At 42.2% G+C, this 27,375-nt stretch overlaps 12 protein-coding genes across 12 annotated transcripts; 3 read left to right on the plus strand and 9 right to left on the minus strand.

The window, feature by feature from the left end:
• The first annotated feature begins 1,766 nt into the window (after positions 1-1,766).
• LOC110186577 (uncharacterized) lies at positions 1,767-3,336 on the plus strand. The gene is made up of 2 exons (XM_020955791.2): positions 1,767-2,938; positions 3,004-3,336. The coding sequence occupies exons 1-2, from the start codon at positions 1,897-1,899 to the stop codon at positions 3,207-3,209; spliced, it is 1,248 nt and encodes a 415-aa protein (XP_020811450.2). The 5' UTR covers positions 1,767-1,896; the 3' UTR covers positions 3,210-3,336.
• Positions 3,337-4,659: 1,323 nt separating this feature from the next.
• On the plus strand, positions 4,660-6,339 carry LOC110186678 (uncharacterized). The gene has a single exon (XM_086840525.1). The coding sequence runs from the start codon at positions 4,824-4,826 to the stop codon at positions 5,907-5,909; it is 1,086 nt and encodes a 361-aa protein (XP_086696651.1). The 5' UTR covers positions 4,660-4,823; the 3' UTR covers positions 5,910-6,339.
• A 446-nt stretch (positions 6,340-6,785) lies between these two features.
• Positions 6,786-8,252, minus strand: LOC110186680 (uncharacterized). The gene is made up of 2 exons (XM_020955946.2): positions 7,146-8,252; positions 6,786-7,083 (listed from the first exon to the last, which is right to left on the minus strand). The coding sequence occupies exons 1-2, from the start codon at positions 8,215-8,217 to the stop codon at positions 6,887-6,889; spliced, it is 1,269 nt and encodes a 422-aa protein (XP_020811605.2). The 5' UTR covers positions 8,218-8,252; the 3' UTR covers positions 6,786-6,886.
• Positions 8,253-9,206: 954 nt separating this feature from the next.
• LOC110186523 (uncharacterized) lies at positions 9,207-10,586 on the minus strand. The gene is made up of 2 exons (XM_020955721.2): positions 9,521-10,586; positions 9,207-9,453 (listed from the first exon to the last, which is right to left on the minus strand). The coding sequence occupies exons 1-2, from the start codon at positions 10,584-10,586 to the stop codon at positions 9,257-9,259; spliced, it is 1,263 nt and encodes a 420-aa protein (XP_020811380.2). The 3' UTR covers positions 9,207-9,256.
• A 168-nt stretch (positions 10,587-10,754) lies between these two features.
• On the minus strand, positions 10,755-12,282 carry LOC110186844 (uncharacterized). Its single transcript, XM_020956132.2, has 2 exons — positions 11,103-12,282; positions 10,755-11,046 (listed from the first exon to the last, which is right to left on the minus strand). Exons 1-2 carry the CDS (start codon positions 12,157-12,159, stop codon positions 10,850-10,852), a joined length of 1,254 nt encoding a protein of 417 aa, XP_020811791.2. The 5' UTR covers positions 12,160-12,282; the 3' UTR covers positions 10,755-10,849.
• A 2,105-nt stretch (positions 12,283-14,387) lies between these two features.
• Positions 14,388-15,932, minus strand: LOC110186837 (uncharacterized). The gene is made up of 3 exons (XM_020956127.2): positions 15,867-15,932; positions 14,650-15,816; positions 14,388-14,594 (listed from the first exon to the last, which is right to left on the minus strand). Exons 2-3 carry the CDS (start codon positions 15,704-15,706, stop codon positions 14,398-14,400), a joined length of 1,254 nt encoding a protein of 417 aa, XP_020811786.2. The 5' UTR covers positions 15,707-15,816; positions 15,867-15,932; the 3' UTR covers positions 14,388-14,397.
• A 592-nt stretch (positions 15,933-16,524) lies between these two features.
• Positions 16,525-18,014, minus strand: LOC110186707 (uncharacterized). Its single transcript, XM_020955979.2, has 2 exons — positions 16,846-18,014; positions 16,525-16,788 (listed from the first exon to the last, which is right to left on the minus strand). The coding sequence occupies exons 1-2, from the start codon at positions 17,900-17,902 to the stop codon at positions 16,592-16,594; spliced, it is 1,254 nt and encodes a 417-aa protein (XP_020811638.2). The 5' UTR covers positions 17,903-18,014; the 3' UTR covers positions 16,525-16,591.
• Positions 18,015-18,242: 228 nt separating this feature from the next.
• Positions 18,243-20,027, minus strand: LOC110186566 (uncharacterized). Its single transcript, XM_020955774.2, has 2 exons — positions 18,842-20,027; positions 18,243-18,783 (listed from the first exon to the last, which is right to left on the minus strand). The coding sequence occupies exons 1-2, from the start codon at positions 19,899-19,901 to the stop codon at positions 18,587-18,589; spliced, it is 1,257 nt and encodes a 418-aa protein (XP_020811433.2). The 5' UTR covers positions 19,902-20,027; the 3' UTR covers positions 18,243-18,586.
• A 53-nt stretch (positions 20,028-20,080) lies between these two features.
• On the minus strand, positions 20,081-21,449 carry LOC110186725 (uncharacterized). The gene is made up of 2 exons (XM_086840527.1): positions 20,399-21,449; positions 20,081-20,340 (listed from the first exon to the last, which is right to left on the minus strand). The coding sequence occupies exons 1-2, from the start codon at positions 21,445-21,447 to the stop codon at positions 20,133-20,135; spliced, it is 1,257 nt and encodes a 418-aa protein (XP_086696653.1). The 5' UTR covers positions 21,448-21,449; the 3' UTR covers positions 20,081-20,132.
• Positions 21,450-22,163: 714 nt separating this feature from the next.
• Positions 22,164-24,149, minus strand: RIOK2 (RIO kinase 2). Its single transcript, XM_020956322.2, has 4 exons — positions 23,825-24,149; positions 23,392-23,770; positions 23,140-23,331; positions 22,164-23,086 (listed from the first exon to the last, which is right to left on the minus strand). The coding sequence occupies exons 1-4, from the start codon at positions 24,030-24,032 to the stop codon at positions 22,240-22,242; spliced, it is 1,626 nt and encodes a 541-aa protein (XP_020811981.2). The 5' UTR covers positions 24,033-24,149; the 3' UTR covers positions 22,164-22,239.
• GlnRS (Glutaminyl-tRNA synthetase) lies at positions 24,130-26,664 on the plus strand. Its single transcript, XM_020956321.2, has one exon. The coding sequence runs from the start codon at positions 24,233-24,235 to the stop codon at positions 26,576-26,578; it is 2,346 nt and encodes a 781-aa protein (XP_020811980.2). The 5' UTR covers positions 24,130-24,232; the 3' UTR covers positions 26,579-26,664.
• LOC110186977 (peptidyl-prolyl cis-trans isomerase NIMA-interacting 4) lies at positions 26,641-27,341 on the minus strand. The gene is made up of 2 exons (XM_020956327.2): positions 27,058-27,341; positions 26,641-26,989 (listed from the first exon to the last, which is right to left on the minus strand). The coding sequence occupies exons 1-2, from the start codon at positions 27,134-27,136 to the stop codon at positions 26,673-26,675; spliced, it is 396 nt and encodes a 131-aa protein (XP_020811986.1). The 5' UTR covers positions 27,137-27,341; the 3' UTR covers positions 26,641-26,672.
• Between the last annotated feature and the right edge of the window lie 34 nt (positions 27,342-27,375).

Raw genomic sequence — 27,375 nt, forward strand, 5'->3', positions numbered from 1 at the left:
ACACTTTTGTTGGAACAATGTCATTCGGTGACTCTGAGATAAAGTGTGATCATTAAGCCTTTGAGAGTAATAGGTATCCATATTAATTATTATTATTTACGTAAGCTGTCGAAGCTTAAAATTATGATGATGAATGGGAATGAGCGTGATAGTAGCCTGAATAACTTCAGACGGAATACGAGAATGAGCGTTTATCTTTTGAATTCTCAATGGGACTAATACTTGAGGCAAATGAAAGCTTCCCTGTATTTTTTATGGGACATTATAAAGGCGAACCGTACCCTAAACCTGAAAATATAATATCTTAGAGACCTGAGAGCATTGTAGTGTTGGTCAATGGCTTCATGCTTGGCACACGATACACACATTCGAGACCTGTTGCCAAACGATGATAATAATACAAGCCCAGACCAGGGCTCCTTATCAAATGTTTGCCCGGGAATAAAACCCGAGTGCGTCAAGCTAATCCACAAGAACAGAGATGCATATACTAATATACTGAAACGAGTGTCTAGATACACTTTGGAAAGAAATTAACAAAACTTTACATAAAAAGAATTACGTGCCTTATATTTACATCAAAACATTTACAGATCAGCTAAGCTGCGAAACCAAAGATGGTATACCCTTGTAAATAGAGATAGGATCCTTAGTTCGAATGTGTAATCGATCATAACTAAGCCTAAAATTTATTATTTTCCATTCGGAAAGCTGTTCTGTGCTAGTTTTTAATAGGTAAATAAATCTGTATTCCTAAATTAAGTTTTTTTTATATTTAAATTTTTTGCAATTTTTAAAAATGTCAACAATGCAAAAACCTGCTAAAAAAATTTGAAAAAAATTATCAAAAATTTGTTTCTTTCCAAGATGCCTAGAAAGATTCCCCTGTTGATGCTGATCAAGAATATATATGGTTTATAGGGTCGGAAACGCCTCTTTCACTACGATGCAAGCTTCCGACTGAAACTATAATACACTGTCAAGGTATGAAAAATGTGAAAATAGTGCTGGGTTCTATAATATATTGTAGTATTTTATTTAAGGCATAAACATAGATAGTTTTTGATTTATATCCTCTTTGATTTATTTTTTCTTGTACTCTTAAACTAGTTTGGCTTGGCATAAGGGAGTAATCTTTGGCGTCGAATAATGTGTCCATGCAGTTAACAATCGGATTAACTATATTCAATCGACCTTTCTATATGGTAATATCGAATTTAGAGATTTCAAAATGTTACACCTAAGCCAAAAATGCATTAATTTCGATTCGGAAAGCTGTTCTGTGCTAGTTTTTCATAGTTTAATAAATCTGCATTCCTAAATTAGTTTTTAAAAATATTTAAATTTTTGTTAATTTTCTAAAATGTCAACAATGCAAAAACCTGCTAAAAAAATTTGAAAAAAATTATCCAAAATTTGTTTCTTTCCAAGATGCCTAGAAAGATTCGCCTGTAGATGCTGATCAAAAATACATATGGTTTATGGGGTCGGAAATGACTCCTTCAGAAGTCATTTGACTTAAATTATAATACCGTGCAAGGGTTTAAATATGTTCAAGTTCAAAATGTAAAATGAAGAGAAATGTGTAGCGAAAAGTTCTTAATTTTTCATGGATTTTTTATTTATATTGAAACATTATTAATTTGCAATGGAAATAATTTTAAATTTGACATACAATTTCAACGTTGCTTTTCGCATTTTAGTATTTTCACCTCACCTAGCATCACCTCGTAAGTCAGATGATTTACGTTTTTTTCTCCAAGTGCATTACAATTGCACATACACCGAAAGCAGCATCTCATCTTGACAGCTTCTGGGGGCTGTTTAAAAGCTGGCAAACTCACGTCTGAGTTCATCATTCGCTCCGGAGACCTTAAAAAAAATACATTGCACAAAATGGCAGCGGCACCCGAGTGGCTGACTCATGAGTATATCGAGCACGCTCTGCGTTCCCACTACCAGGACGAGGGTCTGATCATAGCCCGGCTGGAGATTAATCCGGCTCTGGGACCCGGCGAGAATTACGGCGGAGTGCTGACCCGAGTAAGAGTAAACTTCAAGCTCTCATCTCCCAAGGAGGAGGAACACCTGCAAAACCTGATCGTAAAGACAGAAATCGATGACGATGAGCTGACCCAGGAGCTGATGGCCCCATATGATATTTACAACCGCGAGATGACCATTTACCAGGAGGTGCTGCCCAAGCTAAAGGATCTTCTAATTGAGATTGGAGATTCCGAAAATATATTTCCCACAGCCATCTTTGTGGATCGTGAGCGCATGGCCATTATCTTTGAGGATCTCTCCGTTGCCGGTTACGTAATGGCCGATCGAGTGCGTCGCCTCAACGAGGAGCACACTCATCTCATCCTCCGCAAACTGGCCAAGCTCCATGCGGCGTCGGCAGTGCTAAATGAGCGGGAGAAGGGCTCCCTGGAGGGCTATGACCGAGGCTTCTTTAACAAATATACAAATGCGTACAGTGGCTACTTTGTAGGTGGCCTTCTGGCAGCCGCCCGATGGATGAGCAAGGTGCCCAAGCTGGCCCACTACGGAGAGAAGTTATTCGCCTTGGCACCCCACTACATGGACATTGGGAAGGAGTGCTTCACACCCACCGCTGGCCACGTGAATGTCCTGGCCCACGGTGATGTGTGGACAAACAATGTGATGTTCAAATATGACCAGGAGACGGGACGACCTGTGGACGTGCTACTCATCGACTTTCAATATTCCTTCTGGGGCTCTCCCTGCATTGATCTGCATCATTTCTTCAACACCTCCCTGAAGGAGCCACTGCGTCGAGAACAGCAAAATGGTCTGTTCCAGTTCTACCACAGTATCTTCAGTGAGACGCTAAAGAAGCTCCACTATAGCCAGAATCCCATTCCTAGTCTGCATCAGTTCAAGCAGCAGGTGGAGCAGAAGCGTTTCTTCGGTGAGTTTGATCTTTCAGGGTTTCCATCTTTCAATGTAACTATTTGATTGCATTGTTCCCTACAGCCATGCACTCCACGGTGGTGGTCCAGCCAGTGATGATCAGCCAGGATCCGACGGATGCTTGTTTCAATGCATTAATGAACGACGACGAGCGTGGCATCCGCTTCAAGAATCGATTGTATACCAATCCCACAGTGCAACAGAATCTCCAGGCTCTGGTCCCATTTTTCGATAGGAAAGGGCTGCTGGAAGTGGACCAAACTTGCTAAGAGGGACACATGAGGAACAACAACAACTAAGATATTGAATTTTTCGTTCAAATGTATTAAGTTTCGTGATTTAGTTTAGTAAATGTTGAGTAATTATATTATTAAATGGAAATATATTATTTTCAAAGAGGTTATTAATGATTTGCTTGCTGTAATAATATTTATATTTGCATTAAACATATTTCTATTAAAAACTTTAATGAAAATTTAAATTTTAATGCAGATTTTCTTTCTATTTTAATTTTAATGTGAAATTTATACAAATTAACCAACTTTCCAGGAAGTTAAATCAAAATGCATCACTCATACGCCACGTTGTCCGCACATAAAGTTTTCCGGAAAGAATTAGTTTTATATTTTTTATTTATTGTTATATATTATATTAAAAGAAATATAGTTTTAAATATACTTTTCTTTAATTATGTTATTTTAAATAATTTGTATTAATAGTTTGTTAAGGACGTATTAATCCAATTTAAGAACGTCGTATGAATTTTTCATACAACTTGTTTAAACGGTAACATTTATGGGATGTGTATAAGTGCAATCTTTATTAATAGTAATATTAATTATAATAATCTTGTAAGTAATAGATACACAAATGCAAGCACAAGTACGTTTGTTCCCGGAAGTTTGATTTAAAATGCATCACTCATACGCAGTGTTGCAATCACATAAATATTTATAAAGTCAAGCTTTCCCGAGCATATATATATTTTTATATATTTTTTATATATTTTTATATATCTTATCTAAAAATTATTTATATTATAAATATATATACAACTTTTCGGGCTGGTTGTTCAAGAATTGTATTTAAAAGACTTCCTCTTTTTGCCTAAAAGTCTGCAGTACTTAGATTCCTTAAAATTTTAGCCACAATTTAATATTAGGTGTACCCAAACGTATTAGCCTCTTAAAGCACCTTATCATATATTTAAAAATCTTAAAAGTTTTGCTGATAACATGCTTATCGCTTGCCCCGATAAGTATGCAGGAAACTAGCCAATGTATTATCTCTCTAACTCACAATCAGAGCTTCTTATTTATTCGTTTTTCTGGTTCTTTCTATTACACAAATCCTTGTGAAATTCGAAACCACTTTTCCTAGCATTACTTGCAAAATTGTGAATCCAGAAACAACCAGATTAACTGTGAGTCTGAGAATAGATTCGCAAACAAGTAAAACACTGAAATCTATCTGTGTTTGCTGGGACTTTGTTATGCAAATTAACGGACGGATTTATGGATTGCGAAGGTGGATTAATTTGGTGAGGGAACGAGAGCGCTCTTTAGACGCCACGTCAGCAGATTTTTGCATGATTTACGGCAGGCACACTTACATCACATCATATAGAGTGTGTGTCGGCGTTATCTCACACGCCTCTAAGCGCTTCCTATATCTGGTGCGGCTCCCAGATATACATACTTTCAGATACAATTCGTTTGCTCGCGAACCTCTAACGTATACAGATGCTACGTAATTGCTTGAGTCGGGTGGCTTTACGGCTGCCATAATATGGAATCTGGCGACGACATCGAGATTGTAGCGTCGGTTCGCCTATAAATGGTGCCTCCCACGGAAAGCTGCAATCCAGAACTCAAGTGAACATCATGGTGGAACAGGGCAAAGAGCAGGAAACCAAGGACTTTCATCCGGCGCCCGTTTGGCTGGATGAATCCTATCTGGAGCCGCTACTCAGAGACTTGAAGAAGGATCCCGGCCTGAGGATCACCGAACTGGAGATCAAGCCCGCCACCGCCAAAGGTGATAACTATGCCAGTGTTATGACTCGCGTTAAGATTCTCTTCCTGAGATCATCGGCCAAGACTCCGGAAATTGAATACTATATTGTGAAGACCACCTACGAGAATGATCCATTTGCCTCGGATATATTCTCCAAGTACCAGGTTAGCACTACGGAGATGCTGATGTACGAGAAGGTGCTGCCCCAATTGAGCGCCCTCATCGAAGAGACGCGTCAGCCGGAGAAGGTCTTTGCCGCCACTTTGCATGTGGACTACGAGCATGATGCCATCATTTTCGAGGATCTGGCTGTGAGCAAGCATGTGCTGGCCGATCGCCTCATTGGTTTCGATCTGGAACACACTCGCCTGGCACTCCGAAAACTGGCCAAGATGCATGCCGCCGCCGCAGTCCTCAATGAACGAAAGCCCGGAATACTGACCAAGTTTGATCACGGCATTTTCAATCGTTACACGAAGGGATTTGCACCCTTCTTTGAAAATTTATGCGATGTGGCAGCGGACTTTGCTGCCACATGTCCCGAGCTGGGAGATCACTACGCACGAAAGCTGAGGGAGGTGCGAAAGCGAGTGATGGAGTACTCCGCGCGGGTCTACGATCCCCAGCCGGATGAGTTCAACACCCTGGTACATGGTGATTTCTGGGTAAACAACGTGATGATGCGCTACGGAGAGAGGAAGGAGCCCCTGGACATGATTCTCATCGACTTCCAGTTCTGCAGTTGGTCTTCGCCGGCAGTGGACCTTCACTACTTCTTCAACACCTCGGTGCAAAAACCCATTCGTTACGAGCACCAGGAGGAATTGGTTCAGTACTATCACACGGTGCTGGTGGAGACTCTAAAGGATCTTAAATTCGGTGGATACACGCCCACCCTGCGACAGTTCGTCCTGCAGCTGGAGAAGGGAGGGTTCTTTGGTAAGAAATCTTAAAAACAAATTATCAATAAATAAAAATATTTAATTTCCTTTTTTTATATTTTAACAGCCGTCACCGTAGCCCTAACCTGCCAGGCCATATTGACTAATGATCAGACAGCTGACGCTGATTTCAATGCCTTAATGAAGGACGATGAGCGGGGAAGGAACTTCCGAAAAGTGCTGTACCACAACAAGACCCTGCAGGAAAATCTCAAATATATGCTGCCACGCTTCGACAGGAGCGGTCTTCTAGATGTCATTGACTAAAAGAAAGGCACATGTCTCTCCTCTATCCCTAACCTGTATATAGAATAATTGTTCAAGATAAAAAATACACAATATTTAAATTTAAATGAAAACGAAATGATATTTTGTAGTAGAGACCATATGCAAACAAAAGTGAAAACTTGGCCTTACATATACTTAATATATTTTGTTTTTTTTTAAGCGTCTCACTCAATTGACAAAACGTGTTTCATTTATTTATCATTCTCGGCTAGCGACATATATAGTATTTACCTACAGCTGTTGCTTTTTTACAGCACATTTTATTTATTAGCTTATAGCCGTAGTAAAAGTTAACTTCTATTCTCCAGACAGCTGTGTTTTTTGCGTTTCGGGATTACTTATATTTTGCCATGAGTCAAGGGCATGTAACCGACGGCATCTGAGATTTTTATTATGGTTTGGCCAGGGCTCAGCACTATCTCCGCCAGAGTCAAGTGCAGATCCTTCTGTTATCAGTCAAGTACAATACTTTTTTCTCGTGAAAAGGTCAGTTATGGCCCATAAAATAATTGCTAACACTATCTGCTGATATCGAACTGCACCACTATCAAACACTTTCAGTTTACTTTAAGAACTTGTCCAAATAAAAGGTACTAATAGTTGAAATTCCAAGAAAATGTATATACTTAGTTAATTGACTGTTTTTAACTATCTTAACTACTACAAAAACATTTTGTTTACTTAAACTATTAACACTCTTTTCACATATCATCTAGTAAGCCCAATTGATCAAGGAAAGGCAGAATGATGGACAATTTCTTTTTAATTGCCTTGGACTCGTATACGGAGTCCTTGAACCGCATGCCACTTTCGGAATTGGAAAGTACCTGCTCAATGGAGGCATTCTCCTTGCCATCGTACTGCATCACAGGTTCGAATACCAAGGAACAAAAGACAGCTATGGATACAAATGGGTTTTTTATATAAACATTTGAGGAATCAAAGATCACTTGTGCTCACCATAGAACCCTCTGGCACGGAACTGTAGCTGAAACTCGAACAAACTGGGAATCTTGCCCGAAAACTTCAACTTCCTGAGGGCCTCCACCAGCTTATAGTAATAGAACTGCACCAACTCTGTTTGTCGTTCCAGGCGGAGATTATCCTGCAGCGATGTGGCAAAAAAGTAGTGCAAATCTATGGCCGGTGAGTTCCACACGCTGAACTGGAAGTCTATGAAGATGGTATTGGTGGGATGACCATCCTTCGCATCGTACTGAAACATAAAGTTCGAGGTCCAGAGATCTCCATGAGCTAGGGTCACAAAATCTCCCGGATTTATAGATGTCGATCGCTCTCCATAGTCCATAAGGCGTTGCACAAGCAGATCGATCTTGGCCTTGTAGCGCTGACCCAGAACCGGATCCGAACTAAGGGATCGCGACAAAGCCTCCAGAAGGTTCGTCATTATGGGCCCATAGGCCCGTGTATGTTTGTTAAAGAAGCCTCGATCGTAGTTCTTCGAGAAGATCCCCGGCTGCCGTTCGGCAAGAACTGCTCCGGCAGCATGGAACTTGGCCAATTTCTCGAGTAATAGGTGAGTGTGCTCCAAATCCAGTTTCTTCCGGCGATCGGCCACCGTATAGTGCTCCAGCGACAGGTCCTCGAAGATAATGGAATCCCGTTCGCGATCTACGTTCATGGTGGCAGCAAACATCTTTCTCGGATCCTTCAGCTCGTTTCTAACCAGATCCGCCAATTGGGGCAAAATCTTTTCGTACATATCCATTTCGCGTGTATACACTCCGTAGTGGATGAGCACATCCCCAGCAGGATCCTTGTCCGCAAATGTGGTCTTAGAAAGGAAGGTGGTGGCCTGCACCTCCTTCGACGCCTTCGTGGTATACTCCACATGGATGCGGGTCATCACACTGCCGTAGTGTCCACCATTAGCGATGATCGGCGCTACACTCAGTCTCTCCAATTTAAGGGATTTGTCCTTCAAGCAGATACTCAACTTTTCCTGCACGTAGTCCGAGGTGAGCCAGGCAGGAGCCGGATGGGTCTTGTGTTTGGTAGCCTCCTCAGACATGGTCTTAGCCTTAGATCGGAGTGTTTTTTTCTGCGGTGCCACTACTTGGGTCTACCGCTTTTATATAGTCTTGGGTGCACACGATAATTGCAGTGCCAGTATCTTGAGCAAATAACACTCGAGTCTAGCCGAATGAGCAAATAAATTTATAGAAATACACATTTGCTTCTATTGTATATGCAAGTCTACTGGCGTTTAATGAGGAAATAATTCTAATTCTTGGAAACTGTTGAAATATTAGTACTGCTTTATTAATCTGTGAAACTGTTTTCTTTTTGTTTTGATTTAAGAAAAGTATATGTATGTATGTATGTATATATGTATAATGAAAACGTCGATTTGACTTGTTATGTCTTATCCAGAATATAGTATCGCTTGAAATATCGAAATATATCACGATTAACAATAAACTACATATATTATAGAAAAAAAAATCGGACAATCTTTCTTTAAATTGTTTGTTTCTTTTTTTGACACATGTACATCTAAGGTTTAATATAGATTTGTATTGAATAGAGTAGTTTACGGAAAATTCAAAATTATTAAAAAAAATATTTTTTAAAACCTTATTGTACCAATTTATTATTTTATGTGGTCTGAAATTGTGATGTGTGATAAAAAAAATCTTAAAGCGGGATTTTCTACCTTATCAGTCATTACTTATTTCATGTAACATATTTAAATATTAAAACAAAAAGCTTGTTTTGTTGATTTTTCACACTAAAACCAGCAAATCAGTTCTTGCCAGCAAAACAAAGTAAACACTTTATTATTTATATATTTTATTTATATATTTGTTATTATAGCTTACACGCTTATCTGCCAAGTTGTTAGTAACAGAATATTAAATTAAATGTAAACAGAAACACATTATGTGTGAATAATGAATTTTCCGAGTGTACGAACGATATCATTCACAAAATATTTTAAATTGCGTATACGCAATGTGGCCCATGAGCATATTTTTGTAATAAAATTAAACAATTTTATTGAAAAAGGACCAAATTAATTAATTTGTTTTTTATCTTCTTTGTTTTATCTACATTTCATCTAGTAATCCCAAATGATCAAGAAATGGCAGCGTGTAATGCAACTTTCTTCTCATTTCCTCTGACTGATAGAGATCGTTCTTGAATCGCATTCCCTTGGCGGATAAGGACAGGATCTGCTGCATGGACGTCTCCTCCTTGCCGTTGTATACCATCGGTGGCTCGAAAATAAGCGAAGCAAAGGCAGCTGTGGGGAAGAAATGCATTACAATTACAAATATCAAATTCAAAAAAATAAGCCATATTTAAATCACCATAAAAAGCCTTAGATCGAAATTGCTGTTGAAACTCAAATAAACTGGGAATCCTGCCAGAATACTTGATCTTCTTGAGGGCATCCACCAACTTATAGAAGTAAAACTGCACAAATTCAGGTTGCTTTTCCAAACGGAGGTTCTCTTGTAATGAGGTCAAAAAAAAGTAGTGCAGATCGATGGCCGGAGAGTTCCACACGGTGAACTGGAAGTCAATGAAGATGGCATTCGAGGGACGACCTTCTGCATCGTACTGGAACATGATGTTGGTGGTCCACAAATCTCCATGAACCAGAGTCACAAAATCTCCAGGATTGATTGTTGTCGATTGCTCACCATAATCCATTACCCGATCAACCAAACGATCGATCTTCCATTGATAACGCTTTTTAAGATCTTGATCCAATTCCAGAGAACGGGACAGGGCCTGCAGCAAGTTCCTCATTATGGGCTCATACCCGCGGGTGTGTTTGTTATAGAATCCACGATCATAGTTATCTGCAAAGATCTTTGGCTGACGTTCAGCCAGAGCTGCTCCTGCGGCATGGAAACTGGCCAGTTTCTCTAGAACCAGGTAAGTGTGCTCCAGGTCCAATTTGTTCAGCCTACAGGCCACTTTATACTTCTCCAGCGAAAGATCCTCGAAGATAATTGAGTCCCTTGCACGATCCACATTCACTGTGCCCGCAAATAACTTCCGATTGTCGCCCAGTTCATTCCTTACCAGATCGGACAGCCTTGGGAGGATCCGCTCGTACATGTCCATCTCCCTGGTGTAAACGCCATAGCTCATGAGCACGCAAGCAGCAGGATCTTTGTCGGCAAATGTGGTCTTCACCAGAAACGTAGTGGATTGCTTATCCTTCGAACCATGGGCGGTGTACTCTACATTGATGCGAGTCATCACACTGGAGTAGTTCTCCCCATTGCCAATTGCCGGCTTAATGTGCAGATTTTTTAGGCTGAGGGAGTCATCCTTGAAATAGATACACAGCTTTTCTTCCACATACTTTGGAGTGAGCCAAGCAGGTGCTGGATGCGGTTTGAGGTTGCTTTCCTGAGACATTGTACGATCAGTAGATATTTACTAATTGCATTTCATCAGCGAAGGCTTGTGGCTTTTATAGGTTCTCAAGTATTTAGATAAGAAAATAAATTGCAAGTATATTTGACTTTTAACTGATAGAGAATCAGCACTTAAAGTTGGGAAAATATAAGTGATTACAAATACTCATTCATTTCATATTGTGAATAATCTTTTAGCATTAAATGCAAGCCTTTGGCTTATTATTTCAATTTATTTTCACAATTTCAATAATATACAAGATTTTACATTTCATCTAACAATCCAAACTGATCAAGAAACGGCAATGTGGAGAGCAGAAACTTTTGCATATACTCAGATTGATAAAGGGAATCCTTGAACCGTAATCCCTGCTCGCTCGTAGATATAATCTGCTCTACGGACGCCTCCTCCTTGCCGGTGTACACCATAGTGGGTGCAAAAACCAAGGAAGCAAATGCAGCTGCACAAGAAATTGCATAAGAAACTGTTCTGAATTAACTATTTACATTTACTTACCGTAGAATGCTTTGGCCCGAAACTGCTGTTGGAATTCAAACAAACTAGGAATGTGTCCAGAAAACCTTAGTTTCTTTAGAGCCTCCACTAGGTTGTTGTAATAGAATTGCACCAACGCCGGCTGATGATGCAGACGGAGATCTTCTTGGATCGAAGTGGAGAAGAAGTAGTGCAAATCAATAAACGGAGAGTTCCACACACTGAACTGGAAGTCAATGAAGATTGCGTTGGTGGGATGACCCTTTCCGTCGTACTGGAACATAACGTTACTGGTCCACAGATCACCATGAGTTAAAGTCGCGAAATCTCCCGGATAAACGGTTGCCGATCGCTCACCATAATCCATTAAACGATTGATTAGACCATTGATCTTAGCTTGATAACGCTTTTTAAGATCTTGATTCAACTCTAAAGAGCGGGACAAAGCCTTGAGGAGGGACGTCATGATGTGTTCGTAACGTCTAGTGTGTTTGTTGAAGAACCCTCGATCGTAGTTTTTGTCAAAGATTCCAGGCTGACTTTCAGCCAAAGCTGCTCCGGAGGCATGGAATCTGGCCAGCTTCTCAAGAACCAGATGGGTGTGTTCTAGATCCAATTTCTTAAGACGACAGGCCACCTTATACTTCTCCAGCGAAAGGTCCTCGAAGATAATTGAGTTCCTTGCTCGATCCACATCTACAGTGCCAGCAAACATCTTCCGAGAGTCCCCAATATCTTCCTTAACCAAATCTGCCAGATGGGGCAGAATCTGCTTGTACATGTCCATTTCTCGGGTGTAGATCCCATATTCCGAGAACAAGTCAGAGGCCGGATCCTTGTCGGCTAAGGTGGTCTTGACCAGGAATGTTGCAAACTCCGCAACCTGCGAGTCCTTCGTAGTGTACTCCACATTGATACGAGTCATCACACTGGCGTAGTTCTCCCCATTGCCGATAGCCGGCTTGATCTCAAGCTGTTCCACGTTCAAGGACTCGTCCTTGAAGTAGACTCGCAGCTTCTTCTCCACGTATTCCTCGGTGAGCCAAGCAGGCGCCTTGTGGGTGAGTGTTTCCGGCATGATGTGCAGCTGTGAAGTTTACCTGGTTGTGTGATGATTCTCTCTGGGAAACACAGCTCTTTTATACAGCATGCTTGTACTGAGTAAGTATTTCATCTAAACCTTAATCGCCAGCCATTGAGAAGCTTACAAGTCGAGAGCAAATAAGAGAAAGCGATCTAAGGACACGTCAGCCAAGATAACTAAGATATTTTATATGGCATATTTTAGGGCCTATCTAAGTTGGGACACGTATCTTAAAAAAAATAAGTATTTATGGGAAATTATAGTTGAATATGGTTAAGCATTAAGTTATCCAATTTATAATGATTTAATTTTTAATTTTAAACAAACAATACTTTGCTTTATATTTAAGTTTATTTTTTGATGGGTGGGTATAATAAATTAATTATTATTTTTATATATAATTAAAGAAAATTAAACTATACAATTTTTCGCTTTCATTTTTAACTATTTAAGAGAGCTCCTACTTGCTTAACTAAACCGAGCATACCCTAGTTAAATAGGTAGCACTGAGCAAACTTAGAGACTCGCGGCATTTGTTTAACCAGGGAATTAACTAAATTACTTTTTACAATTTATGAAATCGTAATTTCTCGCTTGAGTAAAACGTGTCCCAAACCGACCAACTGAAGGCGAGAGAACAGATTGCGTGGGTGGATAGTTTATTCAAAAATGATTTTATTTTTCAATGGTTGACGTGGTTTTTACTGGACTGGCGATTAAATAAAACAATTAATTTACCGGAAAATGTCTGTGAACCAAAACTTTTCCAGTTTTAAATTTGTATTTAATTTAATTAAACGTTATCTTTTATTATTGTAGAATTTCGTTTTTAGTTTTATGAAAATGGGAATACTTTATAATACAACTGACAGAGAAACTGTTGTTAAATGAAGAATCTGTAAGTATCTTTCAACATTAAGTTAATATCAATAGTAAGCAACTATGATCATTAAGTAACTATGAGCAGAAAGTAACTCTGAACAGTAAGTATCTATGACCAGTAAGTAACTCTGAACTGTAAGTATCTATGACCAGTAAGTAACTATAATCAATAAGTATCTAAAGTATATATAAAGTCTAGATCTCGGCCTAATCCCACCTACAGCTTCTTCATATATAATATAAATGTCATGGTTAAGACTTACCGCCGTAAAGGACACGTGGCTGTTCTCTTTCGTCATTGTTTACATTGACCAAGAATGGTGACTTCATCCGAAATGAGTTTCTTCCTAGTCATCCAGATGTACCACACCATATTTTTGGGATCAAAGGAGGATCACTATCACTATCACTTGAGATGTTAACACTAGGTACCCCTAGGACAGACTGAGGCGCGCGCGACCTCAGCACCTCTATTTATAGTCCCCGAGCAGAGCAGAGAAGAGCAGAGAAGAGCAGCGAAGAGCAGAGAAGAGCAGCGAAGAGCAGAGAAGAGCAGAGAAAGTGAGTGTGAGTGCGTGGGAGAAAAGCAGTTGCCTCTAGAGATTAACACAGAGCGATTAACAAAGAGTGAGTGGGGGAGAGGCAGAGAGGAGTAGCGAGCTATTTAATTTAACAATAATCAATAAGTAACTATGAGCAGTAAGTAACTCTGACCAGTAAGTATCAATGAACATTAAGTAACTCTGACCAGTAAGTATCAATGAACATTAAGTAACTCTGAAGAGTAAGTACCTATGACCAGTAAGTATGAATGTTCAGTTACTAACTTTGAACACTAATATACAATGACTTGCAACTTTTGTAACACAACACATTTCTGATACTTGGTTGGCAGAAGCCACTTCGTTTCGGGGAAGTTAGAACCAGTTGGGAATCATATGCACAGATGTGCCAAATTTGTTTTGGAACAAACATAAGAGCTATTTAAATGAAACTATGGAGTTATTCTTTTATATAATTTTACTACGATATAAATCGGAGCATGCCGAATCGCTGCACTATATCTTGATATATATATATATTGCTACCATAGGAACGATCGGAAAATTTTAAGAAAAAACAATTATAACATTTCCAATGTTCAACAGACTTTTAATCAAATTTGATATATAGCCATTATATAATATATTAATCTACAATTTTATGTACAATTTTATGAACATCGGACTTCTATATCATACAGCTGCCATAAAAGCGATCGTTATAAATAGAGAAAAATGCAAAAAAATGAAGTTTGCTTCTTTTAACAATTTATAATAATTTTCATATCAAGCTTTTATTTCAAATATTTCACATTTCATCTAACAGTCCAAACTGATCAAGAAACGGCAACGAAGAATGTAGTAACTTTTGCATATACTCTGATTGATAAAGTGAGTCCTTGAATCGAATTCCTTTTTCGCTCGTAGATATTATCTTCTCTATGGATGCCTCCTCGTTGCCATTGTAAACCATGATAGGTCCAAAAATAAGGGTGGAAAATGCAGCTAATTAAAAAATGAATTAATATCATTGGTGAAATATCATTTATTTTGTACTCACCGTAGAATGCTTTAACACGAAACTGCTGTTGGAACTGGAACAAACTGGGGATGTGTCCTGAATACCTGAGCTTTTTCAGGGCCTCCACAAGCTTGTAATAATAGAATTGAACCATTTCCGGCTGATGCTGCAGACGGAGATCTTCTTGGATCGAAGTGGAGAAGAAGTAGTGCAAATCAATAAACGGAGAGTTCCACACACTGAACTGGAAGTCAATGAAGATCGCGTTGGTGGGATGACCCTTTCCGTCGTACTGGAACATGATATTGGTGGTCCACAGATCACCATGAGCCAGAGTCACAAAATCTCCCGGATTAATGGATGCCGATCGTTCCCCATAATCCATTACATGATGCACCATTCGATCGATCTTCGCTTGATAACGTTGCTTAAGATCCTGATTCAACTCTAAGGAGCGGGACAGAGCCTGTAAGAGAACGGTCATGATGTGTTCATAGCCTCGAGTGTGTTTGTTAAAGAATCCTCGGTCGTAGTTCTTCTCAAAGATCCCCGGCTGATGTTCTGCCAGAGCTGCTCCTGCGGCATGGAAACTGGCCAGCTTCTCCAGAACAAGATAGGTGTGCTCTAGGTCCAGTTTCTTTAGTCTGCTGGCCACCTTATACTTCTCCAGAGAAAGATCCTCAAAGATGATGGAGTCCCTCACACGATCAACATTCACTGTAGCCGCAAACAACTTTCGGGAGTCGCCGATATCCTCCTTAACCAAAACCGCCAGGTGGGGCAGGATCTGCTCGTACATATCCATTTCTCGAGTGTAGATCCCGTACTCTGAGAGCAAATCAAAGGCCGGATCTCTATCAGCGAATGTGGCTTTCACCAGAAATGTTGCAGGCTGCCTGGTCTTCAAGTCCTCCGTAGTGTACTCCACATTGATACGAGTCATCACACTGGCATAGTTCTCCCCATTACTGATTGCCGGCTTGATCTCAAGCTGTTCAACGTTCAGGGACTCATCCTTGAAGTAAACTCGCAGCTTCTTCTCCACGTATTCCTCGGTGAGCCAAGCAGGAGCATTGTGAATGAATTTCTCTGGCATGATGTGATGTCAACCAAAGCTCACAGGCTTACTTTTCTGTATGGCAATCTGATGGTGGGGTACGTTCCTTTTATATGATTACGAAAGGTGCATGATTCTGATAGCTTGTGCTAAGAGCATCCCATTTAACACCTTTATTGGTAGCAATTTTGAAGCTTACCAGTCTTGCCGAGAGCAAATAGAATTAAAACCGCTCTTAGTAAACGTCAGATTGTCTCCAAAAAAGATGCTAAGATTTCTAAATAAATTATTAAAATTGTTGTTTTACTATTAACTAAATAGGGGAAATAATAAAAGAGATATTGAATTTTAAATTTAGTCAGCGCAATGATTATCCTTTGCATAATAATGAGCGACTTGCCTTTAAGTTAAATATATTAATTTGAACGAAACACTGAGAGTATAGAGGCTTCCTTCACTTGTTTATCTTGGGGTTTAACAAGATTAAGGCACTAAGTCTTTACAGTTTATGGAATCATAAATGTTTATTTAACTAAAATGTATTCCAAACCCAGTAATTGTAGGCGAGTGAACAGATTGCTGAGGTGGATGTTGTAAAAACTTAAAAGCTTTTATTTTCAAGTGGTTGACGTGGCATTTGCATGTCTAGCTACTTATCTACAACACTGAATATATATAATGCTTTTTATAAAATTACAGAAGAATGCCATTGTATTAATAATCGAAAATAATTAAAGGCTTTATTTAAATGTATAGTGTATGATATTCCACTATTAAAATATTGTATTGAATTACATATACAAAAAACCTTTAAAAAATCTTTTTCGAATTTCCTTATAAATAAAGGCATATTTGAATTACTAAAATATAATTGTTCTTGTCTTTATTTAAATTAGAAAATGATTCTCTATTGCTTATTTTACTTTACATTTCATCCAGCAGACCCAAATGATCTAGGAACGGCAGTGTAAGATGCATTTTCTTTTGGATGTTCTCCGATCGATAGACATCATCTTTGAATCGCATTCCTTTCTCGCTTTTAGATATGATTTGTTCCATGGACGCCTCCTCCTTGCCGTTGTAAACCATTGTGGGCTCGAAAATTAATGAGGAGAACACAGCTGAGGAAGTGTATTTTTATCAAAGTCTGATCTATTAAAATATTATTTCACACTCACCATAAAAAGCCTTAGTACGGAATTGGCGCTGAAACTCAAATAAACTGGGAATCCTGCCAGAATACTTGACTTTCTTGAGGGCATCCACCAACTTGTAGAAGTAGAACTGCACCAACTCCGATTGCCTTTCCAGACGGAGATTTTCGTGTATCGAGGTCGAGAAAAAGTAATGCAGATCGATGGCCGGAGAGTTCCACACGGTGAACTGGAAGTCAATGAAGATGGCATTCGAGGGATGACCTTCTGTATCGTACTGGAACATCACGTTGGTGGTCCAGATATCTCCGTGAGTCAGGGTCACAAAATCTCCAGGATTAATTGTTGTCGATTGCTCGCCGTAATCCATTACCCGATCAACCAATCGATCGATCTTTGCTTGATAACGTTGTTTAAGATCTGGCTGCAACTCTAGGGAGCGGGACAGGGCTTCCAGTAGGTTCCTCATGATGGGCTCATACCCACGAGTGTGTTTATTATAAAATCCACGATCAAAGTTTTCCGCAAAAATACCCGGCTGACGTTCTGCAAGAACTGCTCCGGCAGCATGGAAATTGGCCAACTTCTCAAGAACTAGGTGAGTGTGCTCCAGGTCCAGCTTCTTCAACCTGCAGGCCACCTTGTAGTACTCGAGCGATAGATCCTCGAATATAATCGAGTCCCGTTCGCGATCCACATTCACAGTGCCGGCGAATAATCGTCTTGAATCCTTTAGCTCTTCTTTGACAATAACTGATAGCTCTGGCAGGATCTTTTCATACATATCCATCTCCCGGGTGTATATTCCGTAGTGCATGAGTACGTGAGCAGCTGGATCCTTGCTAGCAAAAGTGGTCTTCACAAGGAAGTTAGTGGCCTTCTTTTTCTTGGACTCGTTCGTGGAATACACAACGTTGATGCGGGTCATTACGCTGGCGTAGTTTTCTCCATTGGGTATGGCCGGCTTGATCTCCAGTTCCTCGAGCTGCAGGGAATTATTTTTAAAGTAGACTTGCAGCTTGTCCTCCACGTAGTCCTTGGTCAGCCACACGGGCGCCGGATGGGGCTTCTCCTCTGGCATTTTGAGATCCGAACCGTACCTCGGGGCAGCTATTTATGCTATCTTTAGTGAGAGGCGCAGGTCTTTTATAAAGCTCTCTGGGTTTACGTGATTATTATGATGATAACCTGTGTAAAAACTAACGCTCGCCGACTTGCTTCGTCATCGTCAACAATTTAACAATTGTCAAGAGCCACAACGAGAGAAAAATAAAAATATATAACAGACGGATCTTATTATCATAGGAGAGTAATAGTGCTTATATCAAGTGTGCGCTTCTACAATAATCTTGGAAAATATATTATTACTCTTTGGGACAATTACAAACCTAATTTTGTATTATAATGAATGAAGATTCAAATAATTTTCCATATTTATTTTATCAATTATTTATAATTCCTTTACTTAAGATAATCTATTTAGTTATTATGTGAAAGTAAATCTGTTTTCAAACACAGACCATCCCTTTTATGATTAGGTAGTACTTTTATTTCCATCATTCAGCGACATCAGGGAACCGCAAGAATATTATATTTACCTTGTTGATTTAGAAAATGTTACAGATATACCCATTGTCTGAACACTTTTATAACACGTATATGACGACTGCATAGAAAGTGGGAAATTAAATTAAGAAAATTACTCATACGCACCGTGGGATCAGTTGAGAATACTTTCTTCTAATATCTATTTTATACTTCAATTTCACATAGTATCTAACAACCCAAACTGATCCAAATACGGAAGTGTGAAAAACATTTTATTCCTAATGTGCTCCGCCTCAAATACTGAATCTCTGAACCGGATTCCACTCTCGGAGTCGGACATACCCTGCGCAATAGACGCCTCCTCCTTTCCAGTGTACAGCATGCAGGGCTCAAAAATTAACGAAGAGAATACAGCTGTGAAAAAAATTAAGTAATACAATTATGGAAATAAAAGAATATTACAATAACTTACCGTAAAACGCCCTTCGCTGAAACTGTAGCTGAAAATCAAATAAACTTGGCACACTGCCTGAGTACTTGAGCTTCTTCAGAGATTCCACTAGCTTGTAATAATAAAACTGAACCAACTCCGGCTGACGGTTCCACCGAAGATTGTCATCCATCGCGGTGGAAAAAAAGTAATGCAGATCAATAGCCGGAGAGTTCCAAACACTGAATTGAAAGTCTATTAGGATGGCATTCGTAGGATGACCCTTTCCGTCGTACTGAAACATGATGTTGGTGGTCCAAAGATCTCCGTGAGCCAGAGTCACAAAGTCTCCGGGGTTAATGGAGGTGGATTTCTCGCCATATTCCATCACATGATCTACCAAGCGATCGATCTTCGCCTGGTAACGCTGCTTAAGATATTGATTGAACTGCAAGGACCGGGACAATGCCTCTAGCAAATTTTTCATTGTGGATTCATATCCCCGAGTGTGCTTATTAAAGAAGCCTCGATCAAAATTTTTTTCAAAGATCCCTGGCTGACGCTTTGCCAAAGCTGCACCTGCGGCATGGAAATTGGCCAGCTTCTCTAAAGCCAGATGTGTGTGCTCCAGATCTAGTTTCTTTAGCCTGCTGGCAACCTTGTACTCCTCCAGAGAAAGATCCTCAAAGATGATGGATTCCTTCGCACGATCCACATCCACAGTTGCCGCAAACAACTTTCGAGAGTCTCCGATTTCATTCTTCACCATATTCGCCAGATCAGGCAGGATCCGTTCGTATATATCCATCTCACGGGTGTAGATCCCGTAATCCGAAAGTAACTCAGATGCAGGATCCTTGTCGGCAAAAGTGGCCTTAACCAGAAAACTGGTCACCTTTTTGATCTTCGAATCCGTTGTTGTTGTGTACTCCACACTGATGCGGTTCATGACGCTGGCATAGTTCTCGCCCTTGGGACTGGCGGGCTTAATCTGGAGTTTTATTAATTTCAGGGAGTTGTTCTTGAAATAAACTCGTAACTTTTGCTCCACATAATCCGCAGTGAGCCACGTGGGTGACGGATGTGTGCCTTCCGTACTCATTACTGTATCTATAAGATTTAAGTTCTAAGAGAGTACATGAGATGCGCTGCCTTTATATAGCCTTGCAGTTGGGATTATTGCAGTGGGGCAGATGATAGAGATAACACACACTCATACTATAACTAATTAACTAACTCACTAACCCTTCTAGTTAATGCCAAATCTCAATCTAATCTCGCTTTTCGCTCAAATATATACACATATTAATATATTTTATGGGGACAGCAAATATCACATTTCATCAAGCAATCCCCACTGTTCCAGGAAAGGGAGCGTAAGATGCAGTTTCTTTCGGACGCACTCCTGCTGATAGATATCATCCTTGAACCTCTGCCCGCTCGCTTTCTCTGAGATAATCTGCTCCAGGGAAGCCTCCTCCTTGCCATTGTACAACATCAACGGCTCGAAAATTAAGGATGCAAACACAGCTGCGAAAGAGAATATAATACAACAGTATTAGTAAATAAAATAATACATTTATATATAGGTACTTATTACTCATGCGGAACTGCAGTTGAAAATCAAATAAGCTCGGGACGTGGCCGGAATATTTAAGCTTCTTGAGAGCATTCACCAATTTGTAGTAATAAAATTGGATCAGTTCCAGCTGGTTTTCCAGGTAGAGATTGTCGTGTATCGAAGTCGAGAAGAAGTAGTGCAGATCGATGGCTGGGGAGTTCCATACACAGAATTGGAAGTCAATAAAAGTGACATTGATTGGATGTCCCTGTCCGTCGTACTGGAACATAACGTTGGTGGTCCAAAGATCACCGTGAGCCAGGGTCAGAAAGTCTCCAGGATTGTTGGTTGTCGATCGCTCTCCGTATACCATCACACGATCGACCAATCGATCTATCTTGGCCTTATAGCGCTGACGCAGCTCCTCATCCAAGTTCAGGGATCGGGATAGGGCCCTCAGAAGATTCGTCATAATCGGCTCATAGCCTCGGGTATGTCTATTGTAAAATCCTCGATCATAGTTCTCTTTTACTATACCGGGCTCCCGCTCGACCAGAACTGCTCCGGCGGCATGAAAGCTGGCCAGCTTTTCCAGCACCAAGTGCGTGTGTTCCAGATCAAGTTTCTTTAGCCGGCTGGCTACCATATAATGCTCCAGAGAGAGGTCTTCAAATATTATGGAATTCGTTTTCCGATCTACGTTTACGGTGCCAGCAAACAGCTTTCGTGGATCCCGAATCTCTGTCTTTACAAGCTCCGCCAGCTTGGGAATAATCCTTTGATACATGTCCATCTCACGAGTGTAGACCCCGTAATTGATAAGCACATGGGCAGCTGGGTCTTTCTCGGCAAAGGTCGTCTTCACCAAGAAGTTGGTGGTCAGCTTCTTGGACTTCGAGTCCTTTGTGGTATACTCAACATTGATGCGGGTCATTACACTGGCGTAGTTCTCACCGTTGCCAATAGCTGGATTAATGCCTAATTTCTCCAGCTTCAAAGAGTCGTCCTTAAAGTAGACGCGTAGCTTTTCCTGGACAAAGTCCTTGGTGAGCCACACAGGCACAGAGTGGCTCTTCTCCTCAGGCATTATTTGTACCACAACAGAATATTTTTGTTAGTGCTATTGTGTCGTCAGAGGTGCTGGTCTTTTATATAGAACAACCGTCACGTGGGTCGTAATAATATACTGATAACTTATACACCAAAAATCTCCCGCCAGACTTGCATCGTCATTCCGCAATTGAACAATTTCTCGGTACGAAAATATTTAATAAGATACAGAGAAAAGCGACTAAGTCTAACGATTCAGATTCCCTGGGAGGAAGATATAATTGATTCAGTATTGTTAGTTAAATCCTAGCTTTAATGGCAAAACTATCTAAGCTATAGCTTTGCCCTACAAATTTTATGTTCTCAAATAAGGAAAAAATTGTACAAAATATTTTTTTATATATATAACAAAAACAACTTGATTTTACCTAATACAATTCATTAAACTACTTGTAAGTGTCCTTATAAATCAACCTTATGAAATTTCTCAAATCCTTTGGGGCCACAGAATAAGCTAATCATATCACCCGCTGGGGGAAATGAGTATCACTTAATTCTCGCATTTCGCTGAATCATGGCAATTGCTATTTTTTACAACAAACTGCTTGCCCGAATAATGGAGGCTTTTGTTTAGCATGAGATTACACTAGATAAATGCTTTAGCTTTTGAATTTTATGAAATCATAAAAATGCCCAGTCATGGGTTATCGAGCTAAAGAACACTTGTGAAATGTGTGCAGAAAGAGACTAACATTGAACATTCAAGTGTTTTTATTATAAATTTACATATCACTATAAAACATATGAAATATTTATCAGGGAATAATTTCTAAAAATCCCAACCGGCGTATTCCTTCACCACATCCTTGTTCTCCTTGCGGTGACGATGCACAGCGCTGGCTTCTCCCTTGGCCACGCACTTTTTGCGCTGCTCTCTCTTTTCTTTGATGTCCATATTACGACGGATACGGTCGGTGATGACGGAAGGTGCTATTGTACTCGTTGTGGTAGAGTATGACCGCTGGCTCCTGGCATCATTCAGCATTTGTTCGACCATTTTAAGGCGATACATTCGCGAGTTGGGATCCAAGCCAGACACCAGCTCGGGAACTTCATCAGCGTCTAGGTCATTCGAGCTGATGGACCTGACATCGTCTGTGGCAACAGGCTGATGATCTGGTGCTGAAGTTTCAGCTGCAATAACTTCGGGGGTTTTAATTGGATGAGCGACTTCCAGTTTTGAGGGCAGCGTTTGATCGGGAACCTCTGGGCCCACCGTCAGATTGCCCAGGTATTGAGTACACGACTCAATATACCGTCGGACTGCATCATCTGACTTCTGTGTGGGCTTGGCCTCACTGTAGACCACTTCGTTTTCGACTTGGCGGCGGCACTCATCGATCTCCGCAGCTGCTGATGGAACCAAAACAGGTGGTTCTTCTTGCTCGTCAATGTCACCTTCTTCTTCATCATCGCCGTCATCCTGATCCACCATTCCGTATTCCTGCAGTAGATCCTGTTCCATTTCCTTGGTGAAGCCATAGCCTGTGCAATGGACCTCGGCATCCAGATCATCTTCTCGCACCAGGTCACTGAATTTTGGGTAATCTTCACTTTCGTAACCAAACTTGCGACGGAACATTTCACGAACGCAGGTAACATCGCGTTCAAAGAAGCTGAAAGGAAATAAAGCTTAGCTCCGGAAGACCTAAAACACAAGATAACTTACAATTCAGCATTCTCGTGCGAGGTGGACATCATCTGGGGAAAATCAATCAGTATAGGCTTGCCCTCGTCCGTCACCATCAAATTAAACTCGTTAAAATCACCATGGATGACACCAGAGTTGCCCAGGCGAACGATAAGATTCATAAGGTCATCGTAAACTTGTGGAGCATCCAGCAGCTCGTGAACTTGGGTCCTTCAAATATAAAGAATCATGAAGAGTCGGATTGTATTCCTAAAAAATAAAGCATCTTACATGGGCCAGCCCTTGACAAGCTCCATCAGCACGCAATGGCGGTTGAAGTCGATAGGTTTAGGCACTGGAAACCCTCGATCATAAAGAGCCGACATGTAGGCAAACTCTCTAGTGGCCGAGATGCGGGAAAGATATAGCCAGGAGGCCTTGTGCCGCCGGCCGTGGTAGTCGCGCTTGGACTTAACATTCCTAAAGCAAGTACGACCCAATCGGTGGAGTTTCAGGCAAATGGCTGTGCCCTCCTCATCGGCCACCACATAGATGTTGGACTCCTTGCCAATGCCAATCTGGTTGCCAAAGGAGCTCACCGATCCGCGCAAGGTAAGAGACTTTAAAGCCAGGTAGTCATACCCCGTGTTGGTCAAGCGATAGCCATCATCTAGAAAGAAAAGGGTATTTAACAAGTGAAAAAGAAGCTTTCAGCAATACTTACATTTCTTGCCCCGCTCGTAGGACAATAACTTGTGCTTGCACAGCTCTTTGAGCAGCTTGTGGACGCCACCTGTCTTTAGATTGGCAATAGCAGCGGCCAGTGGTCCCGGCACCAGTTCATGGTTCTTCATGCCCATCTCGATGGCGGTAAGGACGCGGAAGTCCTCCTTCGTGAGGTAACGTAGCACTGTCACGTTTAATTTGCCCATTTTAACGCTATTTCAGTTGTTTTTTTTGTTATAGCATTTAACAATGTTTTCGTTCTACACGTGCGGGCAGACCGATAGGTTCGACAAATCAGCTGTTTGCGTTATCGATAAGCCGTAGATATAAAATCGGTGGTCTGGCCACACTGCGAACTGCACTTCGTCATCAGCGGCGCAGCGAGAAAGAGAGAAAGTACGAGGACATGGCAGGCGAGGATTTGATAGCCCAATTCCAGGCTCTTGGCATGAGTGAGCAGAAGGCCAAGGAGACTCTGAAGAATGCCAACGTGACCAAGAACCTCCAGCTGGCGCTGGCGCAAACGGGTAGTTCTTCTTCTCTGGCCGACGGCACCGGCATGTTGCTCTACCACATGGCCACCAAGCTGAAGCCGCAGAGCGCGGAGCAGCTGCCCCTACTCGTACGTTACATCGTAGAACGCAAGCTGGACAACACCCAGCGTGTGGACGCCGCCCTGGAGTATGTGCTCAAGTGCGGTCAGAAGCTGCAGGCCAGCATCAATGTCCAGGAGCTGGAAAAGGAGTGCGGCGTGGGAGTCGTGGTCACACCGGAGGAGATCGAGCGCATTGTCCAGGCCAAAATCAAGGGCAGCTATAAGGAGGCCCTGCTGGAGCAGCGGTACCACTTTAATTCCTTTAAAATCCTGCAGGATGTGAGGAGCGAACTCAAATGGGCGGATGCAAAGTCCGTCAAGGCGGCTATCGACGTTGAGATCTTTGATCTGCTGGGACCAAAGACTGAGGCCGATCTCAAGCCACCTACCAAGCAGAACGATAAGCCAAAGGCAGCGAAAACGACCAAGGCAGAGGCAGCTTCCTCCCCGCAAGTGACAGCCGAGGCAGCATCTGATGGAGCCACCACCATTGCCGAGCTAATGAAGACAAAGGTGCACTTCCATGCTCCCGGCGAGAACTACAAGACCGACGGATATGTGATCACTGAAAACACTGAGCGGCTGCTAAAGGAGCACCTCAAGAGGACGGGCGGCAAAGTGCACACCCGGTTTCCGCCAGAGCCCAACGGCATCCTGCACATCGGCCACGCCAAGGCCATTAACATCAACTTTGGCTATGCCGCCGCCCAGGATGGAGTCTGCTACCTGAGGTACGACGACACCAATCCCGAGAAGGAGGAGGAGAAATTCTTCCTGGCTATCAAGGAGATGGTCGAATGGCTCGGTTACAAGCCCTACAAAATTACCCACTCCTCGGACAACTTCCAGCAGCTGTACGAGTGGGCCGTGGTGCTGATCAACAAGGGATTGGCCTACGTTTGCCACCAGAAAGCAGAAGAGCTGAAGGGCTTCAATCCGAAGCCCAGTCCATGGCGGGAGCGTCCAATTGAGGAGTCGTTGCAGCTGTTCGAAGACATGAAACGCGGCAAAATCGACGAGGGAGCGGCCACGCTGCGATTAAAATTGACCCTGGAGGAGGGCAAGATGGACCCGGTCGCGTACCGCATCAAGTTTATTGCCCATCACCGAACAGGCGCCGACTGGTGCATCTACCCCACCTACGACTACACGCATTGCCTGTGCGACTCGCTGGAAGATATCAGCCATTCGCTGTGCACCAAGGAGTTCCAGTCACGGCGGTCTTCATACTACTGGCTGTGCAATGCCCTCGACATCTACTGTCCGGTTCAGTGGGAGTACGGCAGGTTAAACATGAACTACGCCCTGGTGTCTAAGCGCAAGATTGCCAAGCTGATTACTGAGCAGATTGTCCACGACTGGGACGACCCCAGGCTGTTTACTCTCACGGCTCTGAGGAGAAGGGGCTTCCCGGCAGAGGCCATCAACAACTTCTGTGCCCAGATGGGCGTCACAGGAGCCCAGATAGCCGTCGACCCCGCCATGCTGGAGGCGGCTGTGAGGGATGTTCTTAATGTCACCGCTCCCCGCCGCTTGGTTGTTCTGGAACCACTCAAAGTGACCATCAAGAACTTTCCGCATGCGGCACCCGTGCAGCTAGAGGTGCCGGACTTCCCCCAGAATGCGCAGCAGGGATCGCACAAGATCACCCTGGACAAGGTGGTTTACATCGAGAGGGGAGACTTCAAGCTGGAACCAGAGAAGGGCTACCGCCGCCTGTCGCCCAAGCAATCGGTGGGTCTTCGGCACGCCGGCCTCGTGATCAGCGTTGATGACATTGTCAAGGATCCGGCGACCGGGGAGGTGGTGGAACTCGTCTGCAGCAGCCAAGCTGCCGAGCAGGCCGAGAAGCCCAAAGCATTTGTCCAGTGGGTGTCGCAGCCGATTCAGCTTGAGGTCCGCCTCTATGAGCAGCTATTCAAGCACAAGAACCCCGAGGATCCCAACGAGGTGCCCGGCGGCTTCCTCAGCGACATTAGCGAGCAGTCCATCTCGGTCGTCCGCGCCTTCGCTGATCAGGCGCTCGCACAGGCCAAGGTCTACGATAAGTTCCAGTTCGAGCGGATTGGATTCTTCTCTGTGGATCCGGACACCACCAAGGACCACATCGTGTTCAACCGTACCGTGGGCCTCAAGGAGGACGCTGGCAAGAAGTGATCGCACCGCACAGAATCCAAAGGATTGATATAAACTTAACAGGAACACGAAACAAAATCGGAACAATAAAATTGATTTTATAAAAACAGCTCTCTTATTTCTTTCCCTCAACCATGATGATGTGGTAGCCAAACTTGGTCTTGATCGGGGGATCTGTATACACGGGATTGTTGACGGTAGAGATGGGCAGCGCGAATGCGGCGTCTTGGAAGGGACCAACCATTGCTCCGCGAATTTGCCAACCAAGATCGCCGCCCTGACGCGCCTTATCCTCGCTGTAGGCGGCCGCCACTTCGGGGAACTTCTGGCCAGCCTTGAGTTTCTCCATCGCTTCGGTGATCTTGCCCTGCTTCTCGCAGAGGATGTGGCGCACCTTCACAGCATTGCCTCCCTTTTTCTCCTTGCCGGCAGCTGCACGGGGTTAAAATGATCATTTCTTTAAGATGCACTCCCTCTGGCCTCTTTACATATATACTCACACTTGTCCTCAGCGGCAGGCTTTTTGCCGCCCTTACCCGCATCCTTGCCGCCGCCCTTTGCGTCTTTTTTCGGTGGCATTTTTCTTTAAATATTTTCTAAATTTATAAGTTCCAATCAGAATAAACAACAATAAATTCGATCAGAGCTGCCAACCTGCTGCGGTGCACATGTGCCGGTCAGCGCTGTCAACTAAAATAAAAAAAATATGTTTGGAGAAAATAAAATAATTAATTAAAATCAGAATTATAAGAAGATTTTTTTGGAAAGGGACAATTTTTATTCTGGACACAAAAACTTCTGAAACCGTGATACTTTTG

The sequence above is a fragment of the Drosophila serrata genome, unplaced genomic scaffold (assembly GCF_035046125.1).
Source record: "Drosophila serrata isolate PLE 108 unplaced genomic scaffold, ASM3504612v1 contig_382, whole genome shotgun sequence".
NCBI classification, from domain to species: Eukaryota; Metazoa; Arthropoda; class Insecta; order Diptera; family Drosophilidae; genus Drosophila; species Drosophila serrata.

Bases quoted from the DNA above. Each gene is read 5' to 3' on its own strand.
- LOC110186577 (XM_020955791.2), top strand. From the start codon at position 1,897: ATGGCAGCGGCACCCGAGTGGCTGACTCATGAGTATATCGAGCACGCT. The intron at 2,939-3,003 runs GTGAGTTTGATC...TGTTCCCTACAG, and splicing joins GGAGCAGAAGCGTTTCTTCG to CCATGCACTCCACGGTGGTG.
- LOC110186678 (XM_086840525.1), top strand. From the start codon at position 4,824: ATGGTGGAACAGGGCAAAGAGCAGGAAACCAAGGACTTTCATCCGGCG.
- LOC110186680 (XM_020955946.2), bottom strand. From the start codon at position 8,217: ATGTCTGAGGAGGCTACCAAACACAAGACCCATCCGGCTCCTGCCTGG. The intron at 7,084-7,145 runs GTGAGCACAAGT...TTGTATCCATAG, and splicing joins CCGTGCCAGAGGGTTCTATG to CTGTCTTTTGTTCCTTGGTA.
- LOC110186523 (XM_020955721.2), bottom strand. From the start codon at position 10,586: ATGTCTCAGGAAAGCAACCTCAAACCGCATCCAGCACCTGCTTGGCTC. The intron at 9,454-9,520 runs GTGATTTAAATA...TCTTCCCCACAG, and splicing joins TCGATCTAAGGCTTTTTATG to CTGCCTTTGCTTCGCTTATT.
- LOC110186844 (XM_020956132.2), bottom strand. From the start codon at position 12,159: ATGCCGGAAACACTCACCCACAAGGCGCCTGCTTGGCTCACCGAGGAA. The intron at 11,047-11,102 runs GTAAGTAAATGT...TTTCTTGTGCAG, and splicing joins TCGGGCCAAAGCATTCTACG to CTGCATTTGCTTCCTTGGTT.
- LOC110186837 (XM_020956127.2), bottom strand. From the start codon at position 15,706: ATGCCAGAGAAATTCATTCACAATGCTCCTGCTTGGCTCACCGAGGAA. The intron at 14,595-14,649 runs GTGAGTACAAAA...TTTTTTAATTAG, and splicing joins TCGTGTTAAAGCATTCTACG to CTGCATTTTCCACCCTTATT.
- LOC110186707 (XM_020955979.2), bottom strand. From the start codon at position 17,902: ATGCCAGAGGAGAAGCCCCATCCGGCGCCCGTGTGGCTGACCAAGGAC. The intron at 16,789-16,845 runs GTGAGTGTGAAA...ACACTTCCTCAG, and splicing joins CCGTACTAAGGCTTTTTATG to CTGTGTTCTCCTCATTAATT.
- LOC110186566 (XM_020955774.2), bottom strand. From the start codon at position 19,901: ATGAGTACGGAAGGCACACATCCGTCACCCACGTGGCTCACTGCGGAT. The intron at 18,784-18,841 runs GTAAGTTATTGT...TTTTTTTCACAG, and splicing joins TCAGCGAAGGGCGTTTTACG to CTGTATTCTCTTCGTTAATT.
- LOC110186725 (XM_086840527.1), bottom strand. From the start codon at position 21,447: ATGCCTGAGGAGAAGAGCCACTCTGTGCCTGTGTGGCTCACCAAGGAC. The intron at 20,341-20,398 runs TAATAAGTACCT...TTGTATTATATT, and splicing joins CAACTGCAGTTCCGCATGAG to CTCTTTCGCAGCTGTGTTTG.
- RIOK2 (XM_020956322.2), bottom strand. From the start codon at position 24,032: ATGGGCAAATTAAACGTGACAGTGCTACGTTACCTCACGAAGGAGGAC. The intron at 23,332-23,391 runs GTAAGATGCTTT...TTATATTTGAAG, and splicing joins CTTGTCAAGGGCTGGCCCAT to GACCCAAGTTCACGAGCTGC. The intron at 23,087-23,139 runs GTAAGTTATCTT...ATTTCCTTTCAG, and splicing joins TCGCACGAGAATGCTGAATT to CTTCTTTGAACGCGATGTTA.
- GlnRS (XM_020956321.2), top strand. From the start codon at position 24,233: ATGGCAGGCGAGGATTTGATAGCCCAATTCCAGGCTCTTGGCATGAGT.
- LOC110186977 (XM_020956327.2), bottom strand. From the start codon at position 27,136: ATGCCACCGAAAAAAGACGCAAAGGGCGGCGGCAAGGATGCGGGTAAG. The intron at 26,990-27,057 runs GTGAGTATATAT...AACCCCGTGCAG, and splicing joins GCCTGCCGCTGAGGACAAGT to CTGCCGGCAAGGAGAAAAAG.